This window comes from Emiliania huxleyi (assembly GCF_000372725.1).
Source record: "Emiliania huxleyi CCMP1516 unplaced genomic scaffold EMIHUscaffold_317, whole genome shotgun sequence".
In the NCBI taxonomy this organism is placed as follows: Eukaryota; Haptophyta; order Isochrysidales; family Noelaerhabdaceae; genus Emiliania; species Emiliania huxleyi.
In genome coordinates, this window is record NW_005199626.1 from 2,308 (window position 1) to 24,308 (window position 22,001).

The following is a 22,001-nucleotide window of genomic DNA, read 5'->3' on the forward strand; positions in this document are numbered from 1 at the left end:
CTGCCAAAGCGGACGAGGCTGGCGGGAAGCGCGCGGCACCACTGGTTGGAGACGTAGATGAGGACGAGCGCACCGAGCAGCAGCCGCGGCCGACGCGCCGCGCTCGTCTTGGACTGTGCCGCCGGCCCCGCCGCGCAGAGGAGAGGCGACGACGAGCCGCGGCGGCGTTGTAGCTGCCATGCCGGCAGCGCCGGCCGACGAGCCACGTAGCCGCGTGCGGGCACGACGCCGTCCACGCCGAGTGGCCGCTCGAGCGCGGCGGCGAAGGCCAGCAATGCCAGCACGACGCGCGGCATCGGGAGCACGGTGCCGGGCCCCACAAAGGGCGGCGAGAGCAGCGGTGGCGGAGCTGGCACTCAGTCGACAACCAACACGGTGAAAAATAAGAAGACCGCGCGGCGCGCTCCTGGGCGTGCGGCAACTAACTGCACTCCAAGTGCTCCAAGTGCGCCAGACCTCAGCGGAGCTGGGAATAGGACCGCCGCAAGCGGCGTGGCGTGGAGCGGTTGAGCATCCCTCCGGGGGCCCCTCTGCGCCGGGGAGGCGTTGTTGGAGGCTAGGACGCAAGCGTCCGTCGCCCTTTTCAAACTCGGGGCCCACTCCGCTACGCTCCGACCCGAATTTGGACGCCGCCAGTCCCGTGCCCAGTGTCGACACGGAGTTGGTTGTAAAATTCTTGCGTATCGCGTACGTCCCCGACAGCCGCGCCGGCCCGTCGCTGCCCTGCCCTCGAAACCGACGCATGGACTTCGGGCGTAGCCTGCAGCGCCCGAGATGGACCCATACGTGGCCTGCAGCAATGGCTGGTTCGAGGCCGTGGAGTCCGCTCTCGCCGCGGAGCCCGCTCTCCTCAATGCGCCACAGCGTGGGGGCCTCTTTGACTCTCGCACGCTTCTCCACTGTGCCGCATCGAGAGGCCATTTGCGTCTCGTAGCGGAGCTGCTCAAGAGAGGCGCGGACCGTAGCGTGACGGACAAGCGCGGTGCAACTGCACTCGTACTCGCAGGCAAGGCTGGCCACAGCGAGGTTGCCTCCCTCATAGAGGCGGACTCCGCCAGCACATCAGCAAGCTCCAACAAGGCTCCTCCCGGCCGTGGTGCTCGGGTTCAGTCGAGAGAGGAGCGCGCCTTGCTTTCTCGGGAGCGTCGCCTGGAGCGCGCCCTGCTGATTGAACAGCACCGAAAATCGCGAGAGTCGAACGGCGAGAAAGAGGCGCAACGAGGACAACAGAGGAGCACCACAAAGGGCGGCAGCGGTCGGGAGCCTGGGAGAAGGAGAGGAGGGCAGGGCGGCAAAGGTCAGCTCTGGTCAACCCGGTCTGGTCGGCCCGTCGCACGTCCTGCTGTGCTCCGCCACGCGCCGAGGAGCAATTCGCCGACCGGAGGGGCGTCGCATATGTCACGGCAGATGTTGGAGGATCTTGGGCTGCGAGCTCCGCTTGCGACGGCACCCCTGGACCCTACTCCGCCGTCGGCGAGAGCATCCCCAGACTCCACTCCGCTGGCGAGAGCAGCCCCAGACTCTGCTGTGCGAGCCCTTGCGAGCTCGGGCAATCGCAGATCGACTCGAACGGTTGAGTTGGAGGAGCTGCGCAAGCAGCTAGAAGCCCTTCGCAAGGAGAACAGCTGGCTCAAGCTCCAGACCACGGGCGAGGCATCCCTCGACGAGGACGAGGCCGGGTGGCGCGAGTTCCTCTCCCACCTCAAATGCGTGCTGCAAATGCGGTCCGCGGGTAGGTTTGAGCAGGCAACCTTCGACCAGTTCGAGCAGGCGCTCGTTGCCCTCTCGGATCAGCACCTTCGCGATCTCTACTCTGGGCTCATGTTGATCTATATCGACGAGCACGACGCCGCCGTGCTCGAGAGGCTCGGCATCGGCGAGCCCGACGAGTCGACAGTGGGGTTCGCGGAGATGGTCACGATTCGGCTCGGCGAGCTGATGGACGTTCCTCGACACGTCCGCATCCAAAACTTCCAGACAGCTCAGCGTCGCAAAGACGAGAAGGTGCGGGAGCGAGCGGAGGAGGACAGGCGCGCCCGCGAAGTGATGGCTGCGGCTGCGGCTCAGCGCGAGATTAATGAGCGGGTCGGAAAGGCACTCCAGCCGCGCTGGCGGTCTCTTCTTGCCGGCGAGGGGGAGGCGTCCGAGGTCCGACGCTTTCAGCGTCACCCCGAGCTCCGGCTACTCGTTGCGAGCGACACCGACCTCAAGATGATCTCGCCATACGACTGGCGGAACATGGCGTGCTCCGGTCTGAGAGAGCAGGAGCTGCGCTGCCTCTCCTCCCGGCTCGACACTCCGGGAATGCCAGCGCAGGCAGACGGCTTCAAGAGGGCCGTCGCCGCTCGACTCGCCACGTGCGATCTTCCGACGGAGGCGGCTGTGGCCACGCTCTGCAAGGCCCACGGTGGCGGTGTCAGTGCTAGCACACCCGAAGGAGAGGCTCCGCCGAAGCCATTGCCGGCTACGACGCCGGCGCCGCCCCCTGCTCCGCCGCCGCCGCCGCCGCCGCCGCCGCCGCCGCCGCCGCCGCCGCCGCCGCCGCCGCCGCGACCTCCACCGCATCCGCAAGCTCCAGAGAGGGCGGCTGAGAGCGGCGTTAGCACCGCCGATGGACATTCCCAGATTGTTGCCGCCATTGCTGCACGCAAGGCCGCGCAAGAGGAGAGGATGCGGTTGATAGCGGAGGGCGAGCTCGAGGTGGAGGATCCGCGCGAACGGCGGCTGCGCGAGATTGCGCTGAAGCAGACAAAGCTGCCCTTACTTGCGTTCCCTGCCTTGCCCAGAAAGCAGAGCTCGGAGCTCAGCAATCTCGGGACATCGCGGGCCGATGGAGCAACGTAGGTAACGGCACGAGAGCTTTGGCCGCTTGTGCTGACTGATTTTGGCCCTCAGGTCAGCCTCAGGCTCGGCTCAGAGCCCGAGTATAAAACGTCGAGGATTTCACTGAGTTTCTTGAGCAGCTTACAGCTCGGGCGTCTGCCTAGCACTCGTCGCACGTCGCAGTCTCTCGCCCACGCGCAGCAGTGTAGCAGCGACCTCCCCACCGGAAGCCGTTGTATCTCTTTAAACGCAGAAGAATTATTTTTAATTGTGTTCAACATTGGCCGCCGAAATCGAGGGGTGTGCTTGCCGCACGACTTTATCCCTGGTGCGGCCGGAATTTTTCGCGGTCTCCGCGGCGGATATGGCGGGAGATATGGCCTCTGGGCCGGCGCGGGGCCCCCCGGAGGCACCGTGCGCCGCGCCGCAGTGCGGAAACGGGGCTCCGGCTCTATGAGTCTCTATGAGCACCGACTTCCCGATTAAGTACGGTTAAGTAGAGGGCAGATTTGGAGAGATCTCGAGGAGTACATACAGATAGACCCTCCAACCATCAGAAAACTCCGACCTGATCGGTCGTACTGACCGCCGACAGATCACTCCAGACAGCAGACAGGCCGACGTCTGCACGCGGCCGGCCGGGCGAGAGGCTTGACACGATCCGACCCTGCGACCCTGACGCTGCTGCTCTAGCTATCAGCCATGCACTGCTGACTGCTGCCACAATGTGCGACCTGTGCTGGCCCACTTGGCGGCCTTCCCGGTCAGTGGTGAGGCGCAGTTCAGAGCTGTCGATGGCGCGATGCCGCACTGGTCCCACATTGGTGACACGATACCACCAAGTTTGCCGGTCCAAGAGAGAGGCACCGGCGCTGTCCTGAGAAGGTGCATGGTCCCTCTTGACTGCCCATGCGCGCGAGGCTGTGTAGGCATAGCCTCGAGAGTGCCAGCAGCCAATCCGAGGTGACGCGCATTGCGCCAGAAGCGTGCACACGATGGAAGGACACCTTCCTACTGGCCGTACGATCAGGTCGTCACTGAATGCTTGATACTAAGGCCGCGAGCTATGCAGGTGATCAATTGTGCATCATGGCACGGTCAGCTGCGCCGACAGGCTGTCGCAAGGCGTGATAGCATGGCCGCAAGTACGCCGAATTCCCATGAAAACAAGTAAAAAACGCGAAAAAAGAAAAACAATCCGAAAAAATCGGCGCCTGCGGCGGGCCATGGGACCCCATCTCCCCCCCGCATGGACACCCTCTGGGGCCCCCGCGCCGGCCCAGAGGATATGGCGGGATATGGCGGGATGCCGCGGGGAGAGATACACCGGGAGATACCGGGAGATACCGGGAGATACGAGATACGGGCAGATACGCCGGCCCCCAACTCCTCCCACTTTTCTCTTTTAGCCCGAGATCGCGCATCTCGGGGCATATCTCGGACTCGGCGAGGTGGATCCGTGGATTGGGTTGGGAGCGAGGGGGCGGAAGTGATCAGTGCGGTAGATCGGTCAGTCGGGGCGCGTGAGCCGGACTTGGGGGCCAGGCGGCTTTCATTTCTCCATGCGTTCATGCACATGCGACATGGAGTGCAAGATACTCGTTTGTTGCAGCTCGTTCTGTTGCCGTCCCAAATGTCACTCCCCTTTCTCCCGGCCGGGGTGGGGGGCGCGCGGGGGCGGCGGGTGTGCGGGATGTCTGTGAGCCCGAGAGCGATGTGCGTGTGTCCGCCCTGCGTTTGTTTCATTACATCGATGGTAGCTCCAAAAGTGTGCAAAAAAGAATTCAAGCACTAGCTGACAGCAGACTGGCTCGGACTGGCGCTACAAAGAACAACGCGCTAGCCGCGCGACGACACTCGATCGACAACTCTCCGTTCATGCGACCTAATGTGCGCCTCTCGGCGAACCTCAGCATGCTCTTCACCGAGGCTCCCTACCTCAAGCGCTTCGGCCTCGCCGCCCGTCACGGCTTCCGCGCCGTCGAGTCGCTCTTCCCGTACGGCGAAGCACCTGCGAGTGCGGTGGCTGCGGAGCTTGAGAGGCACGGGATGGAGCAGGTGCTTGAAACAGACACCGGGAAATCATTGCTTCCAACGAAATCGGTGTCTGTCTCAAACACAAACGCACAGCCCCGCGGCCCAAGAGACACCTCGCTGCATCGCGGGGGGCGCGCAAGCACACTCATCACTGTGGAGTTCACGAGCCAATAAGAAATCTAGCACACCTAGTGGCTTGGGCTCGGCAGCTTGTCTGTTGTCAACTCTAGCCGAAGCCAGAGTCGGTCGGAGCCGAGGAAGTCGTCGAGGCGACCGAACATTTCGTTCACGTCGCTAGAGTAGAGCCGGTGCCACATGTGATTCTTCTGGCAAAATTAGCCGCCCCTACGCCTGGATCCCCTATCGCGGCGGTGCCGCACCGGATCGCGATGCAGCTGCGCCATGCGGAGACCTGCCCCCTCCAGCTGCGCCCCGGTGAGATATGCCCCCTGCAGCTGGGAGGTGAGACGAGACTCTTCGCCCAGCAACTCTTGCGGCATGGGGGCGAGGCCGTGGACGAGCGCGAGGTGAAAGACGAGAAACCGAATCATCATCAGGGCCTATGAATAAGGAGACGCGATTGGCGAGCGAGCGGGGAAGCGCATCGCATGGTGGGTGGGAGTGGCGCGGGCGGGGCGGGCTCCGTGAGCAATAGGCGTCGCTCGCGTGAGCAACAGGCGGGCCCCGTGAGCGATAGGGGATCCAGGCGTAGGGGCGGCGGGCCTGGCGGCGGGGCGAGAGCAGTGAGCTTCAGTGATCTTGGACGGGAACCAAAGGAGGCGGTGAGGGATTACCTACCTCGAATTCTTCCACGCACAACAATCCAGAAAATTCCTATCTTCTTCCCCTTGCTTGAGTACTCACTACCGAGCCTGGCTGTTCTTCACCTTTCTACCTACCTACCTACTCACTCACTCACACACACACATGAAGTGTTGGGTCGTCTCTAGAGGCTGATTAGCCCAACCGCAGGGCCGGGGAGCTAAGAAGCGCACCCACCCAGAGGCCGGGCGATTGGAGAGCACTCACTCGCCTTTACTCAATCGCGCCTTTGCATCCTCCTCCAGGAGCTGTTCGAGGCCTCCCTCGCGGAGAATGCCTCTGACTGATAGCTCCTCGAACATCGTACCGGTGATGTTGGAGTCAGAGATGAAGCTGCTGGGGGTGGAGTCGCGGAAAGACGTCTTGAGCACCAGCTGTTGGTAGAGATAGTGTTCGCCGTGCTGATCCGGTTCTAGCCACTTGATTGCCACCGGCTGTGGAGCATCGGACTTTGCTTGGCGCGGGACGACGTATCGGGCACTGGGGATGATGGCTCCAGCCGGAGCGTCACCGTCAGCACCGTCCCCGGCACCGAGTCCGACCTCTGCTCTCGCATCGTCGTTTGTGCCGCCGTCATCGGCGGCATATGGAACGCCGCTCTGCGTGCATCGCCAGTACTTTCCAGCTCGACGACTAGCCTTGGGAATGTTTTTCCCCAGCACGGTGCGGTAGTGGCGGTGAAAGTATGGATAGAGCATTGCCTCCCAGTATGAATTGCCGGTCGTATCGCACGGCCTGCACTCGTACTGCTCGAGCGTGCCGTCCATGAAGCGCAGCGGTTTCCCGCCCGCGGCGTCGGTATCTCCGTCACCGCTGCACTCTGATCCGGACACCGATGCAGCATCGCAGTCGTCGTCATCGCTGCCATCGTCGCCGTCAGTCCTGTTCTGGCGAGTCGGAGCGCGCATACGCATGTGCGGCGGCTTGGTGCACAGGTGAACTACATTAGCGCCGCTTCGCATTGTGAAGCCCCACGCCCGGTGCACGCACTCAGGCTGTCCGACCAGACGGCCGTCGAGGAAATGCTGCTGCGATCCCACTCGGCTGCCTTCTTGTTGCCGCGTCGTGTCTTTGAGGAGCCCGTGGGGCTCCGGCTTGGGGACGTACCTATGACCAGAAGAGCGCGCGTGTGAGTAGCGCGTGCGGGATGCGTGGGGAGTGCCGTGTTCAGTCGGTGTTCTTAGCGGCGGCAACGATGGAGATGGTGAGCAGCGAAGTGGGGTTAGGGAGAGTGTCGCAGGAAATCGCTGCTCACTTCGAAGTGTAGTCCATGAATCCGGTGCCGGTGCATCGTTGTATGTTCATCGACGCGCCCCAGGCAAGCAGCCACTCGGCGACATAGGGGCTGATGCGTGTGTCCTCTTCGTACTCGCAATCGTACTCGTATCGACCCGATGTCGGGTTGATGGCGCATCCGCTAGCGCCGCGCGTCACGTTGTAGCGGCGCGGATAGCCGTACTTGCATTCCTCGCACGACACGCCCATCGACACCTTACACTTTGGTCGGCAGTCGTGCCGTTGGAGGCGCAGCACTAACTTTCGCCACTGGCGCTCTTCGCGCGTCCGGCAGGCCCGAGGTGCGGTGCCGATGATCGCGGAATCGCCTGGCAGCGGGGACGTGTCATCGAAGTCGCGATCCTCAGCCTCGGCCACCCAGAAGACTATGTGTATGTGGAGCGAGGCGCGCATCTGATCTTCTTGCCGCCACCAGACGCGTGTGATGTTGCCGATCGGCGACTGACCGGTGAGGTAGCGCTTGAGGAAGGCGTCCCACCGTCGGTTGTACTGACGCGTCGCCTCGACGGGCCGCTTCGAGTGATGCTCGCCATCGCACGCTGCCTTGAGGTCGGACCAGCCGGACTCGTTGCAAGTGAAGGTAGCCCAGTACTGTGGTGGGCCATGCTCGACCGCCATGGCGTGCAGCTCGGCGGCGGCTTCGTCCCAGTAGGCTTTGCTGCCCACGACGTTCGCACCGACTGTGGAGGTGTAAGACTCGAAGACGTTGCAGTATGGTACGTACTCCGGCGCGGCTTCGCGAAGGTCTTTCCACCGCTGATGCAGCGCTGCGCTGTGAGCGTTGACGTCATCGCTGGATGCATTCATTGCCAGGTGGGCGTTGACAGTCGACGTGCCTCCGCCTTGCATCGACCGCTTCGTCATGAGCTGGAAGTGGAACCAGATGAACTCCTCTGCACGGCCGAACGTGTCGGCGATACTCGCGAACATTTTTCGTCGGTAGTGCTTCCGAGAGCACGCGATTTCGCTGTCGACGCGATCGCCAGCGCCCTTTGGAAGCAGCACCGTGTGCGTCGCGTTGCCTGCGCTCGACTCAGGAGCGTCGGTGTCGAGCGGCTGCGACACCAGGGCGCCGTCGCGGAGACGCTTGTCTCCAAGCGAGGGGTCGCGCGTGAGAGACTGGTTGTGCGCCGTCGGATCGAGCGGCAGTGACGTCGTCGCGGCACCGATGAACGCGTTCGGGTGGGCGAGTCGGCCCTCTGGTCTCTCCGTGTCGTCATCGCTTTCGCTGTCGGACGGCTGCGTCATGGTTGGCATCGAGGAATCGATCTCGCGATGAAGGCACGTTAACGTCTTTCGGACGATGGGGTTGCCCGTCTGCTCGTCCATGAGGCGGTGCAGCGCCTCTCGTTGCACCGCGCGCGAGCCGCGGGAGTAGTCGCCGCCCGTGCGAGCCCGAGTCACGAGAAGAGACGACATGCCGTCGAAGTCTGCCGGCTCGAGGAGCCCACCTCCTCCGCAGTGCACGTAGCCGGCGCCACCGTACCCTTTGAACACCGGATTGGCCATTTTGAGGACACCGAGAGCGAGTCGGTCCCAGACCGAGCACGCAGCGTACTTGGGTGCCTGCTTCTCGCCGATGCCGATGGACTCATATGTGCCGTCGGCACGGTGACCGTCGAAGAGGTCGAGCTCGGCCGCGCTGCATTGGCTGTAGTAGAGCTTGCCTTCGTCGTCGCGACGTTTGCACGCACACTTGCACATCGAGCACGTGAAGACCTTGCATCCTCCGTTTGGATGCGGCTCGCAGAGAAACACCTCCTTGTCGGCGTCAGCGCGGTCCGCGTTTTCTGGCATGCGACCACGCATTTTGCGGATCGCACGCTTGATGTAGTATCGGAAGACGCGGTATGCGCGGCAGTCGTACTTTGATGTTACGTTGGAGACGCGGATCGTGTCTCCCGGCTGAGGGTGGTTTACCATGCCGCACTGAAAGCAGACACGGCATGGTGTCACTGCGATCTCTCGCATGTGCGTTGCAAGCTTATTCCACGTCGGAGTGTCGACAGGCAGATGCGTCTCGTCGGCGTGCTCCGAGTGATTTGACGAGATCAGGTTGTTGACGAGTTGCAAGTGCTCGGGGGCTCGCGCTCGAGGGTTGTGCGCCGGATCTTTGACCTGACGCCTACGAGTTGTGCACACACTGAGTATACCAGATGCGGGTGTGTGGGCATGACACGGGGGGCATGGCTGACCATCGCTCCCAGTACTGGTCGACGTCACTCGAGACGACGATGAGACGCGGTGAGCGGTTGTACAGGTCGAGCTCGCCGACTGTCTGCTCGGAGTTGTCGAGCAGCTGCTCGATCTCCGCGCCGGTCCACGAGGGGCCAGGCGTCGTATTTGTCGCATCAGACTGCTCCTCTGGCGGTGCCAGGTTGAGAGCTGATACGTTTCGCTCGTCGCCTTCGATGGTAATGATGCACGTCGAATTGATGTCATCTACGTTGTCGATTCGGGCTCGACGAGGGGCCGCCGTCGCGGTGGAAACGAACCATACATTGTCACCTTTGTTCAGCTGCACGACTTGCGGTGTGCTTGGCACTCCATCGTCCGTCGCCGCATCAGCAGCAGCTGGCTCGTCGCGACATATCGTCGAGTTGGCCGGCAGTGGCGGGCGAGGGCGATGCATGGAAAGAGTTGACTTGGAAACGGTCGTGCTGTAGTCGTCGATGCGGATCGTGTAGTATGGCAAGTTGTCCCACGGTCGGTGCTTGGCTACGATGGTTGCGTTTCGAGGCACGCCATCGCGGCACCTGTAGCGCACGCTCTCGGACACCGCGAAATCCTGAAGGTGGCTGCACGCAGGCATGGAGTCTCTGAGCACGGCAAGACGCACGGTCTTAGAGTTCGCTATCTCCGCTGCACCAGGCGGAGCTGCTGTCCGGAGCCATCGTGCGACGTGCTCCGTGAGCTTGCCGACGGTCATAGTCGAACACACGTCTTCCAGTCGGAAACGATCAGACGCATCGAGTGTGACCGCTGTCTCTCGATGGTCGTCGAAGAAGCAGAATCGCGTCGCGTCGAGCTGAAGCTCCCACGTCTGCGGTGCCTATGATGTGATCGTGACGAGACGAGTGAGTAGATTAAGATTGCGCGTGGTGGATCGAGACACCGTCCGAGGCATAGGGTTTGTCGGTGAGAGTGGCGGGGAACGTGAGTGTGCTGGCATGGAGCTGGTGCGAGAGCGCAGCAGAGGCGTACGTGTGGCTCGATGTTTGACTGTCAGCGATAGCTACGGTCTCCGAGTGTCGACGAGCGGGTATGCGTGTCATGGTGCGTGCGGGTGCTCGGACACGAAGGCGTCGGCGCTGTGAATCTGTATGTTGTGGTGAGCGAAGAGGCAGGCGGAAATGTCGGCGGCGGCGTTGAGGGGGGCGGCGGCGGCGGCGGTGTCGAATGTGTAGGTGACGTAGCTGGAGATAGTATCGGCAGAGATCTCTCGGAGGGTATGTTGTGGTGAGCGAAGAGGCAGGCGGAAATGTCGGCGGCGGCGTTGAGGGGGGCGGCGGCGGCGGCGGTGTCGAATGTGTAGGTGACGTAGCTGGAGATAGTATCGGCAGAGATCTCTCGGAGGTGGCGAGGTCGGCGGTGGCTGAGGCGGTGGCGACGGCGACAGTGGGGGTGTAGTGGGCGCCGACGAGGGCGGTGGCGGAGCCGAGGGCTGTGGAAGCGGCGCATGTACAGAGGCTATCGACGGAGGCATCGAAGGTGGGGCCGAGGGCGTCGGCCGCTCGAGAGCGGTGACGGACGCGTCGGCGGTGGGGAAGGTGGCGGAGGCGACAGCGCCACAGAGGGGCGTGACGGAGACAGCGGCGACGGCGAGGTGGCGCCGGCGGGGGTGGGGACGGTGAGGGCGGGCGGGGGGGGGGGGGGGGGGAGCCGCCACCGCGGTGATGAAGACGGCGGCGGCGTGGTCGGCGGCAGCGATGGTGGAGGCGGTATAGGCGGTGTTGAGAGGGGCGGCGGAGAGTGAGACGACGATGACGGCGGCGGCGAAGAGGGTGGGTGCGCGACGGTAATGGCGGGGGCGTCCGTGGCGAGGGCAGCGGTGACGATGGTGGCGGGCTCGCAAGAGGAGGACTCGGGGATGGCGGAGATCGTGACGTCGGTGTTGGGGGGGGCGGAGAGGGCGGCGGCAAGGGCGGTGGCGGTGGGGAGGGTGGCAGGTGGAGAGAAGTGTCGGGATGAGCGATGGTGAAGGCATGGAGGAAGTACGCGAGAGAGATCGGCGGAAGTGGAGGTGTGGGTTGCCGCTACGTTCCTAAGATAGCGACAGTGATTTAGTGCTGATAACGGGACTGCGATACGTGTGCGCGTTGTAGGCGTGTAGGCTCAGGCCTGTCAGCGCAGCGCGGCGTTTGAGTGAGGTGGGGCGGGATGGCGAGGAGAGAGATTGTGTCAGTAGCGGAGGAGGGTGCTGGGAGGCCGTCTGAGTCTAGCTCGGCGCTGCCGTCGGTCGCGAGGTCCGTGACGTAAGTTGAAGTAATCTCGCGGACGGTGGGGTCCGATGTGATTATCATTGGGTGATGAATGACAGAGGAGATGCGGGTTTGGGAGGGTGTGGATTCACTAGTCGATAGAGATCGCCGAATGATCACGCGCGCGTGCAGGCGAACAGGGTAAGGGAGACACCTTTGCGACGCCGCGAATCCAGTCGATCTGCGCGCACGGCGGTAGAGCGAGGGTCGAGTCGATCGGCGTCCAGATGTCGTGCTGCAGGTACTGAAACGGCGCCTCCGGGTCGCAACGGCTGTTGTGGTGCGCGTCGCGTACCAGTGGCGTGACGTTCTGAAGTCGGCGTAGCTGGAGCTTGATTGACTTGTAGCTGCGGACACCAACGCGTATCTCGTTGATCTTTGCGCCGCTCTGGTACGTGTGAAGCAGAAGGCGGTCCTCCTCGATCGTCCATGGAGTGTAGTTTGAGCTCATCGACACGTTTTTTCGCGCGTGCAGCTTCACGAGAGCGTCCTCGACCCACGGTTGCAGGCTGATCTCGGTGCTGTTCAGCTGCGTCTCCGCCTCGTCGCGCTCGTCGCAGGATCCACAGATCAGTCGGAGGTCGTCGAGAGCGTCGAGTCTTTTGAGAACCTTTTTCCATCGCCACTTGATTGCATCTTTGCTTCGTTTGGTGGCGGATTCAAACGGCCACTGCTCTGCCACCTTTGGCAACGAGATGCCGTCTCGAACGTGGCGCAGCAGCACGAAGGCATCCATCTCCGGACGCCACGGGACGGCGCTGTGCTTCGATCGGCCGGATGCGTGGACGGCCATGAGGCTGCGACGCAGAGCACCGGGAAGAGGTGAAATGTAGTCCTCTTGCACCACTGGGTCGGACGAGAAGGGACCGCCGTTCATGGCAGCGAGAGCGTAGAGGAGCAACCTGTGCATCGCCAGCACAGAGCCAGCAAAGCCGCCTCGAATCGGTGAGGGGATCGTGGCGGCGATCGCTGGGGACGTGTCCCTTCGACGGCGAACTCCACCCCCTTGGGGCTTTTGGAAAAATGCTTCCCAGAAGACTTGAGTTGTAAAGAACAACGCGCTAGCCGCGCGACGACACTCGATCGACAACTCTCCGTTCATGCGACCTAATGTGCGCCTCTCGGCGAACCTCAGCATGCTCTTCACCGAGGCTCCCTACCTCAAGCGCTTCGGCCTCGCCGCCCGTCACGGCTTCCGCGCCGTCGAGTCGCTCTTCCCGTACGGCGAAGCACCTGCGAGTGCGGTGGCTGCGGAGCTTGAGAGGCACGGGATGGAGCAGGTGCTTGTCAACGCGCCTCCTGGCGACTGGGCCGGCGGCGAGCGCGGCGTCGCCGCCCTTCCGGATCGGGGCGGCGACCACGAGGCGAGCCTTCGCGAGGCGTTTGTGTACGCCGCTGCAATCGGCTGCCCGCGGGTGCATGTGCTGGCCGGCCTGCGGCAGCAGGGTGCGTGCGAGCAGACCTTTGTCGAGCGGCTGCGCGCGGCTGCGGGCGAGGCCCAGTCGGCCGGCATCACGCTCTGCGTCGAAGCTCTCAACCCTTCCGACGTGCCCGGCTACCTGCTGCCATCGCAGGCGCGCAGGAGAAGGGTGAGGTGCACACAGCCTCAGAGCGAAGATCTGCGCCGAAAAGTGCGCCGCCGGCGAAGAACTGCACCGTTTTCGGGGCAGATCTGCGCCGGCGGCGCAGAAGTGCGCCGTTCCCCCGTTTCGGCGCGCTCTGCGCCGCCTCACCACATAAGGGTTGGCGCACCAAATACTGGTTGCACGTTCCTAGGGGGGTTGGGAGGCAGGAGAGCCGCGGCAAGCCGAGCACGAGAGAGGCGCAGCCGAGCCGCCGCCGCCGCCTCTCCCGTCGCAGGAGGACGCCGCGCGCGTGGTCGACGCCGTCGGCCACCCGGCCTGCGGCCTGCAGTTCGACCTCTACCACCTCCAAAAGGCGGCCGCGCGGTGGCCGAGTGAGGCGGTGCGGTGCGCGATCCGCACGTACGCGCCGCGCGCTGCCCACGTCCAGATCGCAGGTCCGGAGGGGAGGCACGAGCCCGACGCGGCGGCTGCGGCTGCGATGCTGGCGCTCCTCGAGGAGGGCGGATACCGCGGCCACGTCGGCTGCGAGTACAACCCGGCGGGCGGAACCAGCCGCGGGCTTGCGTGGGCGGCCGCCTACGGCATCGAGGCACCGCGCGAGGAGCCAGCGTGACGCGCGCAGCCAGTCGACACTCTTGTCACCTGACTGTACAGGCGCCTCCCGTTCGACTCTTGCTGTCGCCCTCGCTGTGTGTTTGTCAATAAATAAATAAATAAAACGGGCACGCCAAACGAGGGGTGGGAGAAGGACAGGGTCCCCACCTGCACGAGCAGGATCTTGTAAGGACGATCAGGGACACAGGGGAACGGGAGCGGGGAGCGTTTGTCAAGCCAGTAACCTCGCTTGAACGAAATTTTCTTTCAGCAAAGGCACGCGGCGTTTAGGGCATGCCCGCGCTCTCCTGCCCTCTCGCGCTCCCCTCGGCGTCGCCCTCCGCGCCACCCGCTGCACGCCGACGAGGTCGCGCCCGCCCCTCCGCCCGCGCAGGCTCGTGAGGATAAGAGCGAGCTCAAATGGCTGACGAGGAGACGACGGAGGTTGAGGTCGCCGAGACGGCCCCGGTCGCCGAGGCGCCGGCGGTGATGGACGTCGAGACGGCGCTCAAGCTGGTGTTGAAGAACGCGCTGGTGCACGACGGCGTCGCCCGCGGCCTGCACGAGTGCGCCAAGACGCTCGACAAGGGCCAGGCGCAGCTGTGCGTCCTCTCGGCCGACTGCTCTGAGCCCGAGTACACCAAGCTCGTCGAGGCGCTGTGCGCGGAGCACGGGGTCAACCTGATGAAGGTGTCGGACAAGAAGCAGCTCGGCGAGTGGGTCGGCCTCGCCAAGCTCGACCAGGAGGGTGCCGCCCGCAAGGTGCGACCCCTCAAGCCCTGCACGCAGCCCTCTCTCGGCCTCTCCCGCCGCGCGGATCCTCTGCCGCAGCTGCACGGCTGGCTGCCCCGCCTCTTCAGTCCCCTCTGAAGCCCCCCCCCCCCCCCCCCCCTCTTCAGGTCGTCGGCTGCTCGTGCGTCGTCGTGCGCGAGTGGGGCGAGGAGTCGGAGGCCCTCTCCATCCTGCAGGACTACTTCAAGTCGAAGTAGCTGGCCCACATCCGCACTCACGGGGACCCTCCGGTGGCAGCGCTGTGAGGACGCGCGTGCACTCGCTCGTGCCCCCAGCTTGGCAGCGCGCGGTCCTGGTGGTGGTGGTCGTTATTTGTCGCCTCGCCAGAGGCAGAGCGCCCCCGCACACCCCGCACGCCAGCAGCCGCCGTAAATGGTGCTCTTTAATACGATCGATACGGGCATGCCTAACATGTCATCTAGAAACGCACACTGTGCATGGCCTTATCCTCTACCTAACGCCGTAACGCGTACATGCTACATCCCCCGCGCCTTCCCGGCCCCGCGCGGCCGCGCGGCCGCGCCGCACGCGGGCCACGGCGCGCACGCACTGGGACGCACTCCACCGCGAGACGATTGATCGATTGTGTCCGTATCTCGATTCTCGGGCTCGCGCCGCGCGGTCCGGCTGGCCGCCCCGCCGGCGCCCGCGGCTCTATGCGGTGCATATGGCCCGATCGTGCGGGTGGTGTGTGGGCGGGGGGGGGGGGGCATATCAATGTGGCATGTGGGCGGGCCGCCTCGCCGGGCCGCGGGCCGCGCGCGCGGTGCTCGAGCACCGACCTGCTGCTTACGTGTTGCGGCCGGGCGGCCCGCCCCCACTCCTCGCGCCGCCACTCATGCGTCCCGCGGCCCGCCCGCCCGCGGCCTAGAGAGCCGTCGGCGCGCGAGTCGGCGCGCCCGACCTCTGCTCCGCGGTGTCGTCGGTCTCGGATCGCAGCGCTCTCTCTACTGAGATTCGCTCTTCTTGCCGAAGGGCCGCACCGCCTCCGGCTACCTGGGCTTAGCCCCTCCCCCTCCTGCGGTCGACGTGCGGCCGTGGGTCGGAGCAAGGCAGAGAGCGCAAACGCAAGACATCGTTCAAGGGCAGGGTGCGGGACAGCGCAGCACCTTGAGGCTCGCTCGGGTACGGAGTGTAGACGCCCAAGGCGCGGCCAGAGCTGCTGCGCTCCGCTGACGGCGGCGACGCGGGCGGCGTGCTCCCGCCGTGCCAGCCACCGGGGTCGACTGGCGTCGCGCTCTGCGGAAGTTGGCCGACGGAGAGGAGGAGCGCGTATTTTTGGTCGACGTTGACCGCCTCAAAGCGCAAGGTCTGCGTGCCGCATCCGCAGACTCCGCCGCAGCCGGAAAGGAAGAAGACATTGCCTGGACCGTCGACAACACTCACCCGCTGGGCGTCCCACTTGTTCGTTACCTGCCCGCCGTCGCAGCTTACGATGGTGCCGTTGTCAAGGATCAGTAACTGCCGTGGGTAGGAGCCCCTCCACGGCCAGAACGAGTGCTTGACGACATCGAGAGCTGCCATATACACAAAACATATCTTAGTGGGTTATCTGTTTTACCTGTCGCAAAAAGAATTTCGCGATCATGTAGTGCAAAGGCTGCTGGCGGCGTGCCGTCCTCCCATCCCTCCCTTGGGTTGTCTGTTTTCTTTCTTTCTTTCTTTCTGCGGGAGAGAGGAGGAAGTGACAAGGGAGAGACCGACGAGAGTGGGACGGCCGCGAGGTGGCATGAAGGTTGCAGCGAGAAGCGGCGAGAGACTGCGAAAAGAGATACGAAGAGGCAGACTCCCCAGGGTGGGCGACGGCTAGCGCACCACACTCCTCTCCTTAAAATCCCTGTGTGGTGGCGGCGTGCCGTTCTCCCATCCCTCCCTTGGGTTGTGTGTTTTCTTTCTTTCTTTCTTTGCGGGAGAGAGGCGGTCTCCTAGAGGCGATTGCTTACTATAGATCAAAGCTAGAGGCGGTGGTCTTTGTGTGGGTGCCATCGCACGTGGGAATAGCCTGCAGCGCATACGGACGTAGCGACAGCATACCTCGGAAACAACGATACGGAGGACGCCTCAAAAGTGGTGAGGGACGCGGTGCGAACTAGGCCATGCATGTACACGACGCGAAGGGAGGCGGCAGAGGACACAGAGAAGAGGGAGATAGTGGACCGACGGACGTACGGGCACATGTGTCAGAGCGCGCACGAGTGGGTGTGCGAACAATTTCGGAAGACAGGTGAGGCCGGGATCACACACGACACACGGCAGGGGTGGCGACAATGGGTCCTCGGAGAGGATACCCTGGGTGGGCGGGGCCTCTACTCGCCAGCTCCAGACCCCTCCATCCGCACAACCCCTCCGGCCCCTCCAGCCCCCTCCGACCCCTCCAGCCCTCTCTAGCCCACTGGACCCCTCCTACGCCTCGCTTTTGGCCAGCCCTCCAACCACCCACCCCTCCGAGTGCCCTCCTGGGCCCTGCCGCCTGACACCTCTATCGGTGGAGGGCTTTAGGTCACGGTCCACACTCCCGCCCTCCCGACCCCTCCACACCCCTACAGCGGCACCCCTACCCCTCCCGCCGTTTTAGGGCCTCCCCACCCGCACTCGACTGAGAATCGGTTTGCGCACGCACGTCCGCGAAGGCCACCCCGGGGTGCCGGCATCATCAGCAACGGCCTCCTCTGCAACGTCGCCGATGCGGTTTGTGAGGATTGCATCGTGGAGCCGCACCCGACATTGCCGGAGTGCAATCGCCAGCGGCGCCACCAACTTCCAAGGCCTCGCGTGCCTCGCTGGCTGCTCTCCCACTCCCTCGTCTCAGAGCCGTCGTGCTCGGAGCTCGCTGTGTGCTGTGTCCCGATAACCTGGACGACGCAAGAGGCTCTTCGGAAGAGGCGAGAACGGAGAGAGAAGACGGGCGTGCCTTTCCTGCTGAAAAGAATTTCGGCCGCCGAACACATGTTGCTTAAAATCCCTGTGTCGGGTGAACCCCGGGTGTGGCGGCGTGCCGTCCTCCCAAAGTCCCATCCGCCATCCCTCCCTTGGGTTGTCTTTTTTTTCTGATTCTTTTTTCTCTCATGTTCATGTGGGCGTCGAGCCGCCGAGCTGTTGCATAGTCAGCGTGCGCGTGATAAGAATCACCCCTCGACGGGTCGCTGCGGCGGCCACTGCGCCGATTCGAGGCCGTACTTTTGGAGGGCGTAGTCGCCGCTCTTGGCCACGCTCTGCTGCGCAACCTCGAGCGCCGTGTTGAAGCCAAAGATATCGAGGAACCTGAAGTGGCCGCGCAGGTAGGCGTAGGGCACTAGCGACGGCTCTTTCGTCGCGAGCAGGTTGGTCGGCGCGGGCAGGTCCTTGAAGTACAGGATGGGGAGGATGGCGAGCGAGACGGCCAGCATCGCCGGTCCGCCGCCCACCAGCCACGCCACCGACGGCACGAGCAGGTAGAGCATCCGCTCGCCAGCAGTCCACATGTGGTGGGAGAGCACCATCAGCAGCATCACCGTCCCGCGCGACGTGCCCTCGTCGCGCTGGTCGTTGGCCACCTGGAAGAGGAACGCGACCGTGTTCATGTAGCGCACGCTCTGCAGGTACGCGAGCGCCGCAGCGACGAGCATCAGCGATGTCGAGCCGTACTTGACGAGCTCGAGCGCCGAGAGCGTCTTGCGCGACGCGAGGCCGATGAGCAGCGAGAGCGTCGTGAAGCACGCCGAAGAGAAGAAGGACGCCGACGTCAGGCCGTTGCGCAGCGTCTGCACGCCCAGGATGTAGTCGCCCTTCTCGAGGATGTAGCGCGTCCACACCGCGCGCGCCTCGGCGTTCTGCGAGCTCCAAGCCGCGGTGTAGCGGTTTGACACGAGTTGGTAGGTGGCGATGATGGCCCAGCCGGCGAAGCCGAGGGGTGCGTCGAGCTGCTCGAGGCTCGGCATCGCGCAGCCGAACTTGGCGCAGGGCGGAGGGCTGCGGCAGTCGAGTCGCGGCAGCAGAGGCCTCGGCGGCAGCGTCGTAAACGCGACGGCTAGCGGTGCGAAGAGAGCGAGCATACTGCCAACCCGCTGGCGACACTCTGGCGAGTAGAGGCACACGCACGCTCTCCCAGGTCTCTCGGAGCAGAGCCCCGTCGAGTCATCGAAAGAGCGTGAATGGGTCCTCGCGGAGAGGGTACCCTGGGTGGGCGTTGCCTCTACTCGCCAGGGCGACAGTTAAAAAAATTAAAGAAAAAACCTCCGCACCGCCCACCGCGCCGCCGCTCCTGACTTGAGAGGGCGCCTGGCATTCGCGCCCCGCTGTCGTTCCCATGCCGCTCGACAACTTCTCGAAGGTGGACTTCTCCAAGATCGACCCGAGCGAGTACGAGGAGGAGGGCGCCGCGGCGAAAGCCATGTGCGCCGTCGCCGCTCAGAGTGGAGCCGCACGCTGCCTGCCACGCCGCCCACACCATGCCACGCCGTCGCCACAGGCAGGAGCGGATGCTGGACGGCGACCTCCCGGAGCACATGGGCATGGAGGAGATGATGGCGGGCATGGGAATGGGCGGCGGCATGGGCATGGGCGGCATGGGCGGCGGTGCTGGGCTCGAGGGGCGCGACTGGGACGAGTACAGGGTGGCGTCGATGGAGCCGGGCGACGTCGGGCTGACGCTGGACTGCAGCGGGGGCAAGGGCGCCCTCACAAAGACGCTGCGTCGCGCCGGCGCGCGCGACGACTTTGAGAACCCGTCCGACCGGTGGGAGGCTGTGCTGCGGCTCTCGGGCGCCGTCGCCGGCGGCGGTGTGCGGCGCGAGCCGTGCCGGAGGGTCTGCTTCGGCGCGTGGGGTCGACGCGTCCACGACGCGCTTCCCCTAGGCGCGCCGTTCGACTCCTTCCAGGGGTGCGTCACGATGGGGGAGGGCCGCCTCTCTGCGTGGCTGGACAAGGCCGTCCGCACGATGAAGCGCGGCGAGGCGTCCACGCGCAGATGCCGAGCACAACCTGCAAGTCGCACTCGCGAGGACGCGTAGTCAGCGGCATTCAGCGGCCGCCCGCGGTAGTCGCGGCGGGCTTCGCAGCCCGTGCACTCACGCGATGCTCCGGATTCACCACCCGAGACCGTGTTCCCGCCCTGACGCTGGCGTCTTCGCACCGCAGGCGTCCGCCTTCACCGTCCTGCCCGCGGCGCGGGACGGGGAGGCACTGCTCTCGGTGAGGCGCGAGGGCGGCCCGTCGGCCGAGGGGCTGCCGGCCGAGGCGGTGCTCGAGTACGAGGCATGGCAGCGCGAGGTGCGAGAGGACACGTGGCACGACGCGTCCAGGACGCGTCCAGGACATGTCCTCGCCAGGTGGAGCTGCGGGAGCTGCGGGAGGTGCAGGTGTTGTGCGACGGCCTCCTACTCCAAAAGACGCTCGTGCGCGCACCAAAGGGCCCTGGCTCGTGGGAGCTGCCCGGCGAGCGCGCCGAGGTGCGCTGCTCGTGGCGCGGCGAAGTGGAGGCGACGGGCTTCGTCTTTCGAGGGGAGGCGCCGTTCCGTTACTCGCGCGCCGACGCGTCGCTCCTGCGCGTGTGGCGGGAGCTGAAGATGAAGCGGGGCGAGGTGGCGGAGCTCAAGGTGGCGCCCGAGCTCGCCTACGGGTCGGGAGGCGAGCCCGAGCTGGGCGTGCCCCCGGGCGCGTCTTTGCTCCTCCGCGTCGCCATGGGGGACTGGAACGACGTCGAGGACGTCTCCCCGGGCAGGGACGGGTCGGCGCTCAAGGTGGTCGAGATCCACCCGAGATCCACCCGAGATCCACCCGAGATCCACCCGAGATCCACCCGAGATCCACCCGAGATCCACCCGAGATCCACCCGAGATCCACCCGAGATCCACCCGAGATCCACCCGAGATCCACCCGAGATCCGCCCGAGATCCACCCGAGATCCACCCGAGGTCCACCCGAGATCCACGCTCCAGGCTCACGCCTCCAGCTTCACGCCTCCAGCTTCACGCCTCCAGGTGGTCGAGTCTCGCGGCGAGGGGTGGCAGCGGCCCATGCAGCGGTACGTCTGCACCCTCTCGCTCGAGGTTGAGGTGCGCGCGTGCGCCGAGTCGGCGCCGGAGAAGGTAGCGCCCGAGGCGGAGGTGACGATGGCTCTCGGCGGAGGGTCTGTGGAGGCGCCGCTCGAGGAGGTGTCTCGCCTCGCAGGGCTGGGGGCATGGGGCGTCGGGGCGGCGCTGGACGTGCTCTTGCCGACGATGCAGCGGCGCGAGCGGGCGGTGCTGCGCTGCTCGCAGGCTCTGGTCGGCGGCCCTCACGAGCGTGTCGACGTGCGCCGCCGCCCTCTCGCCCTAGAGATGGCGGGGGGGGGGGGGTGCAACTTGTTCCAACTCGTCGATGACCGAGCCCTCCCCTGACCCCCTGACCCTCCCTGACCCCCTGACCCTCCCTGACCCTCCCTGACCCTCCCTGACCCTAGGTGCGCGCCACTCTCTCGTCGTGGGTGCGCGTCGAGCCGGTGCCTCACACGGCCGAGGCGGTCGTGCGCACCGTGCTCGTCGAGGCGGAGGAGCGTAGAAGCGGGATACGTGTTCACGCATTCCTGTACTCCAACTCGCGCTCGAGAGGACAACCTCTCCGCTGCACTCAACCGCATTCCGCTGCACTCAACCGCATTCCGCTGTATTCGGCTGTATTCGGCTGTATTCCGCTGTATTCGGCTGTATCCGGAAGCCCGTGCGCTGCTCTGAAGACTCTGCACGAGACCGTCCTCCCGCCCTGAGGCTGGCGTATCCACCATGTAGGCGGAGCAGGAGCACGAGCGCCCAAACGAGGACGCGAGGTGCGAGCTGGCCACCCTCCCCGCCACCCTCCCCGCCACCGTCCCCGCCGCCCTTCCCCCTCCACCCTCCCCGCCAATTTTCCCGCGGCCCTCCCGGCCGCCTTTCCCGCGGCCCTCCCGCCACCCTCCCGGCCGCCTTTCCGGCGGGGGCCTTTTCCGGAAGCCCCTTTCCCTCCCCTCCCACCTCCTTTGGGTTCACCCGTCCTGGGCTGGAGCAGGCTCCCTTTCCAGCAATCTCCCCACCAGCAGGCTTCCCCCCCCCCCCCCCCCAAAGGTGCGAGATCACCTTTGCGGTGCGGGCGGCCGGCTCGGGCGCGCTGCTCGAGGAGGCGGCCGAGCCCGCTCCTCGTCGCGTGAGGCCCTCCGGGATCACCCGGGATCACCCGAGATCTCCCGAGACCAGGCGACCGAGCCGGTCAGCGTCGTGCAGGGCGACGGTGCGGTCATCCGCGCCATCGACGCGGCGCTCCTCGAGATGAAGCGCGGGGAGGTGGCGCTGCTGCGCGCGCCGGCCGCGTGGTGCTACGGCGAGGGGTCGGGCTACACGCGGCCGGCAGGCTTCCCTGCCGACGAGGCGGAGGCGGAGGTGGAGGCGGAGGTGCGCCTAGTCGGCTTCGAGCGCGGCAAGGAGGCGCGGGCGATGGGCGGCTCGGCGAGAGGCTAGCCCGAGGCGAGGATGAGTCGAGCGCTCGGTCGTGGAATTAGGCGTGGGCGATGAGCCTCGCCGAGCGTCTCACCGGGCAGCTCAAGAAGAAGGAGCAGGGCAACGCGCTCTTCCGGCGGGGAGAG

General features: G+C 65.1%; 4 protein-coding genes across 4 annotated transcripts in view; all 4 read left to right on the forward strand.

Moving 5' to 3' along the window:
• Positions 1 to 1,407: 1,407 nt before the first annotated feature.
• Positions 1,408 to 2,844, forward strand: EMIHUDRAFT_116994 (hypothetical protein; the record flags this gene model as incomplete). Its single annotated transcript, XM_005774227.1, has 1 exon — positions 1,408 to 2,844. The coding sequence occupies one exon, from the start codon at positions 1,408 to 1,410 to the stop codon at positions 2,842 to 2,844; it is 1,437 nt and encodes a 478-aa protein (XP_005774284.1).
• A 9,715-nt stretch (positions 2,845 to 12,559) lies between these two features.
• On the forward strand, positions 12,560 to 13,658 carry EMIHUDRAFT_116996 (hypothetical protein; the record flags this gene model as incomplete). Its single annotated transcript, XM_005774228.1, has 2 exons — positions 12,560 to 13,048; positions 13,320 to 13,658. 2 exons carry the CDS (start codon positions 12,560 to 12,562, stop codon positions 13,656 to 13,658), a joined length of 828 nt encoding a protein of 275 aa, XP_005774285.1.
• A 373-nt stretch (positions 13,659 to 14,031) lies between these two features.
• On the forward strand, positions 14,032 to 14,739 carry EMIHUDRAFT_368591 (hypothetical protein). Its single transcript, XM_005774229.1, has 2 exons — positions 14,032 to 14,401; positions 14,539 to 14,739. Exons 1-2 carry the CDS (start codon positions 14,060 to 14,062, stop codon positions 14,626 to 14,628), a joined length of 432 nt encoding a protein of 143 aa, XP_005774286.1. The 5' UTR covers positions 14,032 to 14,059; the 3' UTR covers positions 14,629 to 14,739.
• A 3,921-nt stretch (positions 14,740 to 18,660) lies between these two features.
• EMIHUDRAFT_458290 (hypothetical protein) overlaps positions 18,661 to 22,001 on the forward strand; it is a 4,255-nt gene continuing 914 nt past the window's right edge. Inside the window, exons 1-11 of the mRNA XM_005774230.1 lie at positions 18,661 to 18,802; positions 18,879 to 19,189; positions 19,265 to 19,362; positions 19,547 to 19,678; positions 19,738 to 20,115; positions 20,389 to 20,700; positions 20,850 to 20,921; positions 21,175 to 21,212; positions 21,487 to 21,565; positions 21,616 to 21,843; positions 21,918 to 22,001. Of these exons, the coding sequence (XP_005774287.1) occupies positions 18,717 to 18,802; positions 18,879 to 19,189; positions 19,265 to 19,362; positions 19,547 to 19,678; positions 19,738 to 20,115; positions 20,389 to 20,700; positions 20,850 to 20,921; positions 21,175 to 21,212; positions 21,487 to 21,565; positions 21,616 to 21,843; positions 21,918 to 22,001 (1,818 nt within the window). The 5' untranslated portion in view covers positions 18,661 to 18,716. The remainder of the gene's footprint in view (positions 18,803 to 18,878; positions 19,190 to 19,264; positions 19,363 to 19,546; positions 19,679 to 19,737; positions 20,116 to 20,388; positions 20,701 to 20,849; positions 20,922 to 21,174; positions 21,213 to 21,486; positions 21,566 to 21,615; positions 21,844 to 21,917) is intronic.

Excerpts from the sequence above, each read along its gene's own strand:
- EMIHUDRAFT_368591 (XM_005774229.1), top strand. The coding sequence starts at position 14,060 with ATGGCTGACGAGGAGACGACGGAGGTTGAGGTCGCCGAGACGGCCCCG. Across the intron at positions 14,402-14,538 it reads AGGAGGGTGCCGCCCGCAAG|GTCGTCGGCTGCTCGTGCGT; the intron begins GTGCGACCCCTC and ends CCCCCTCTTCAG.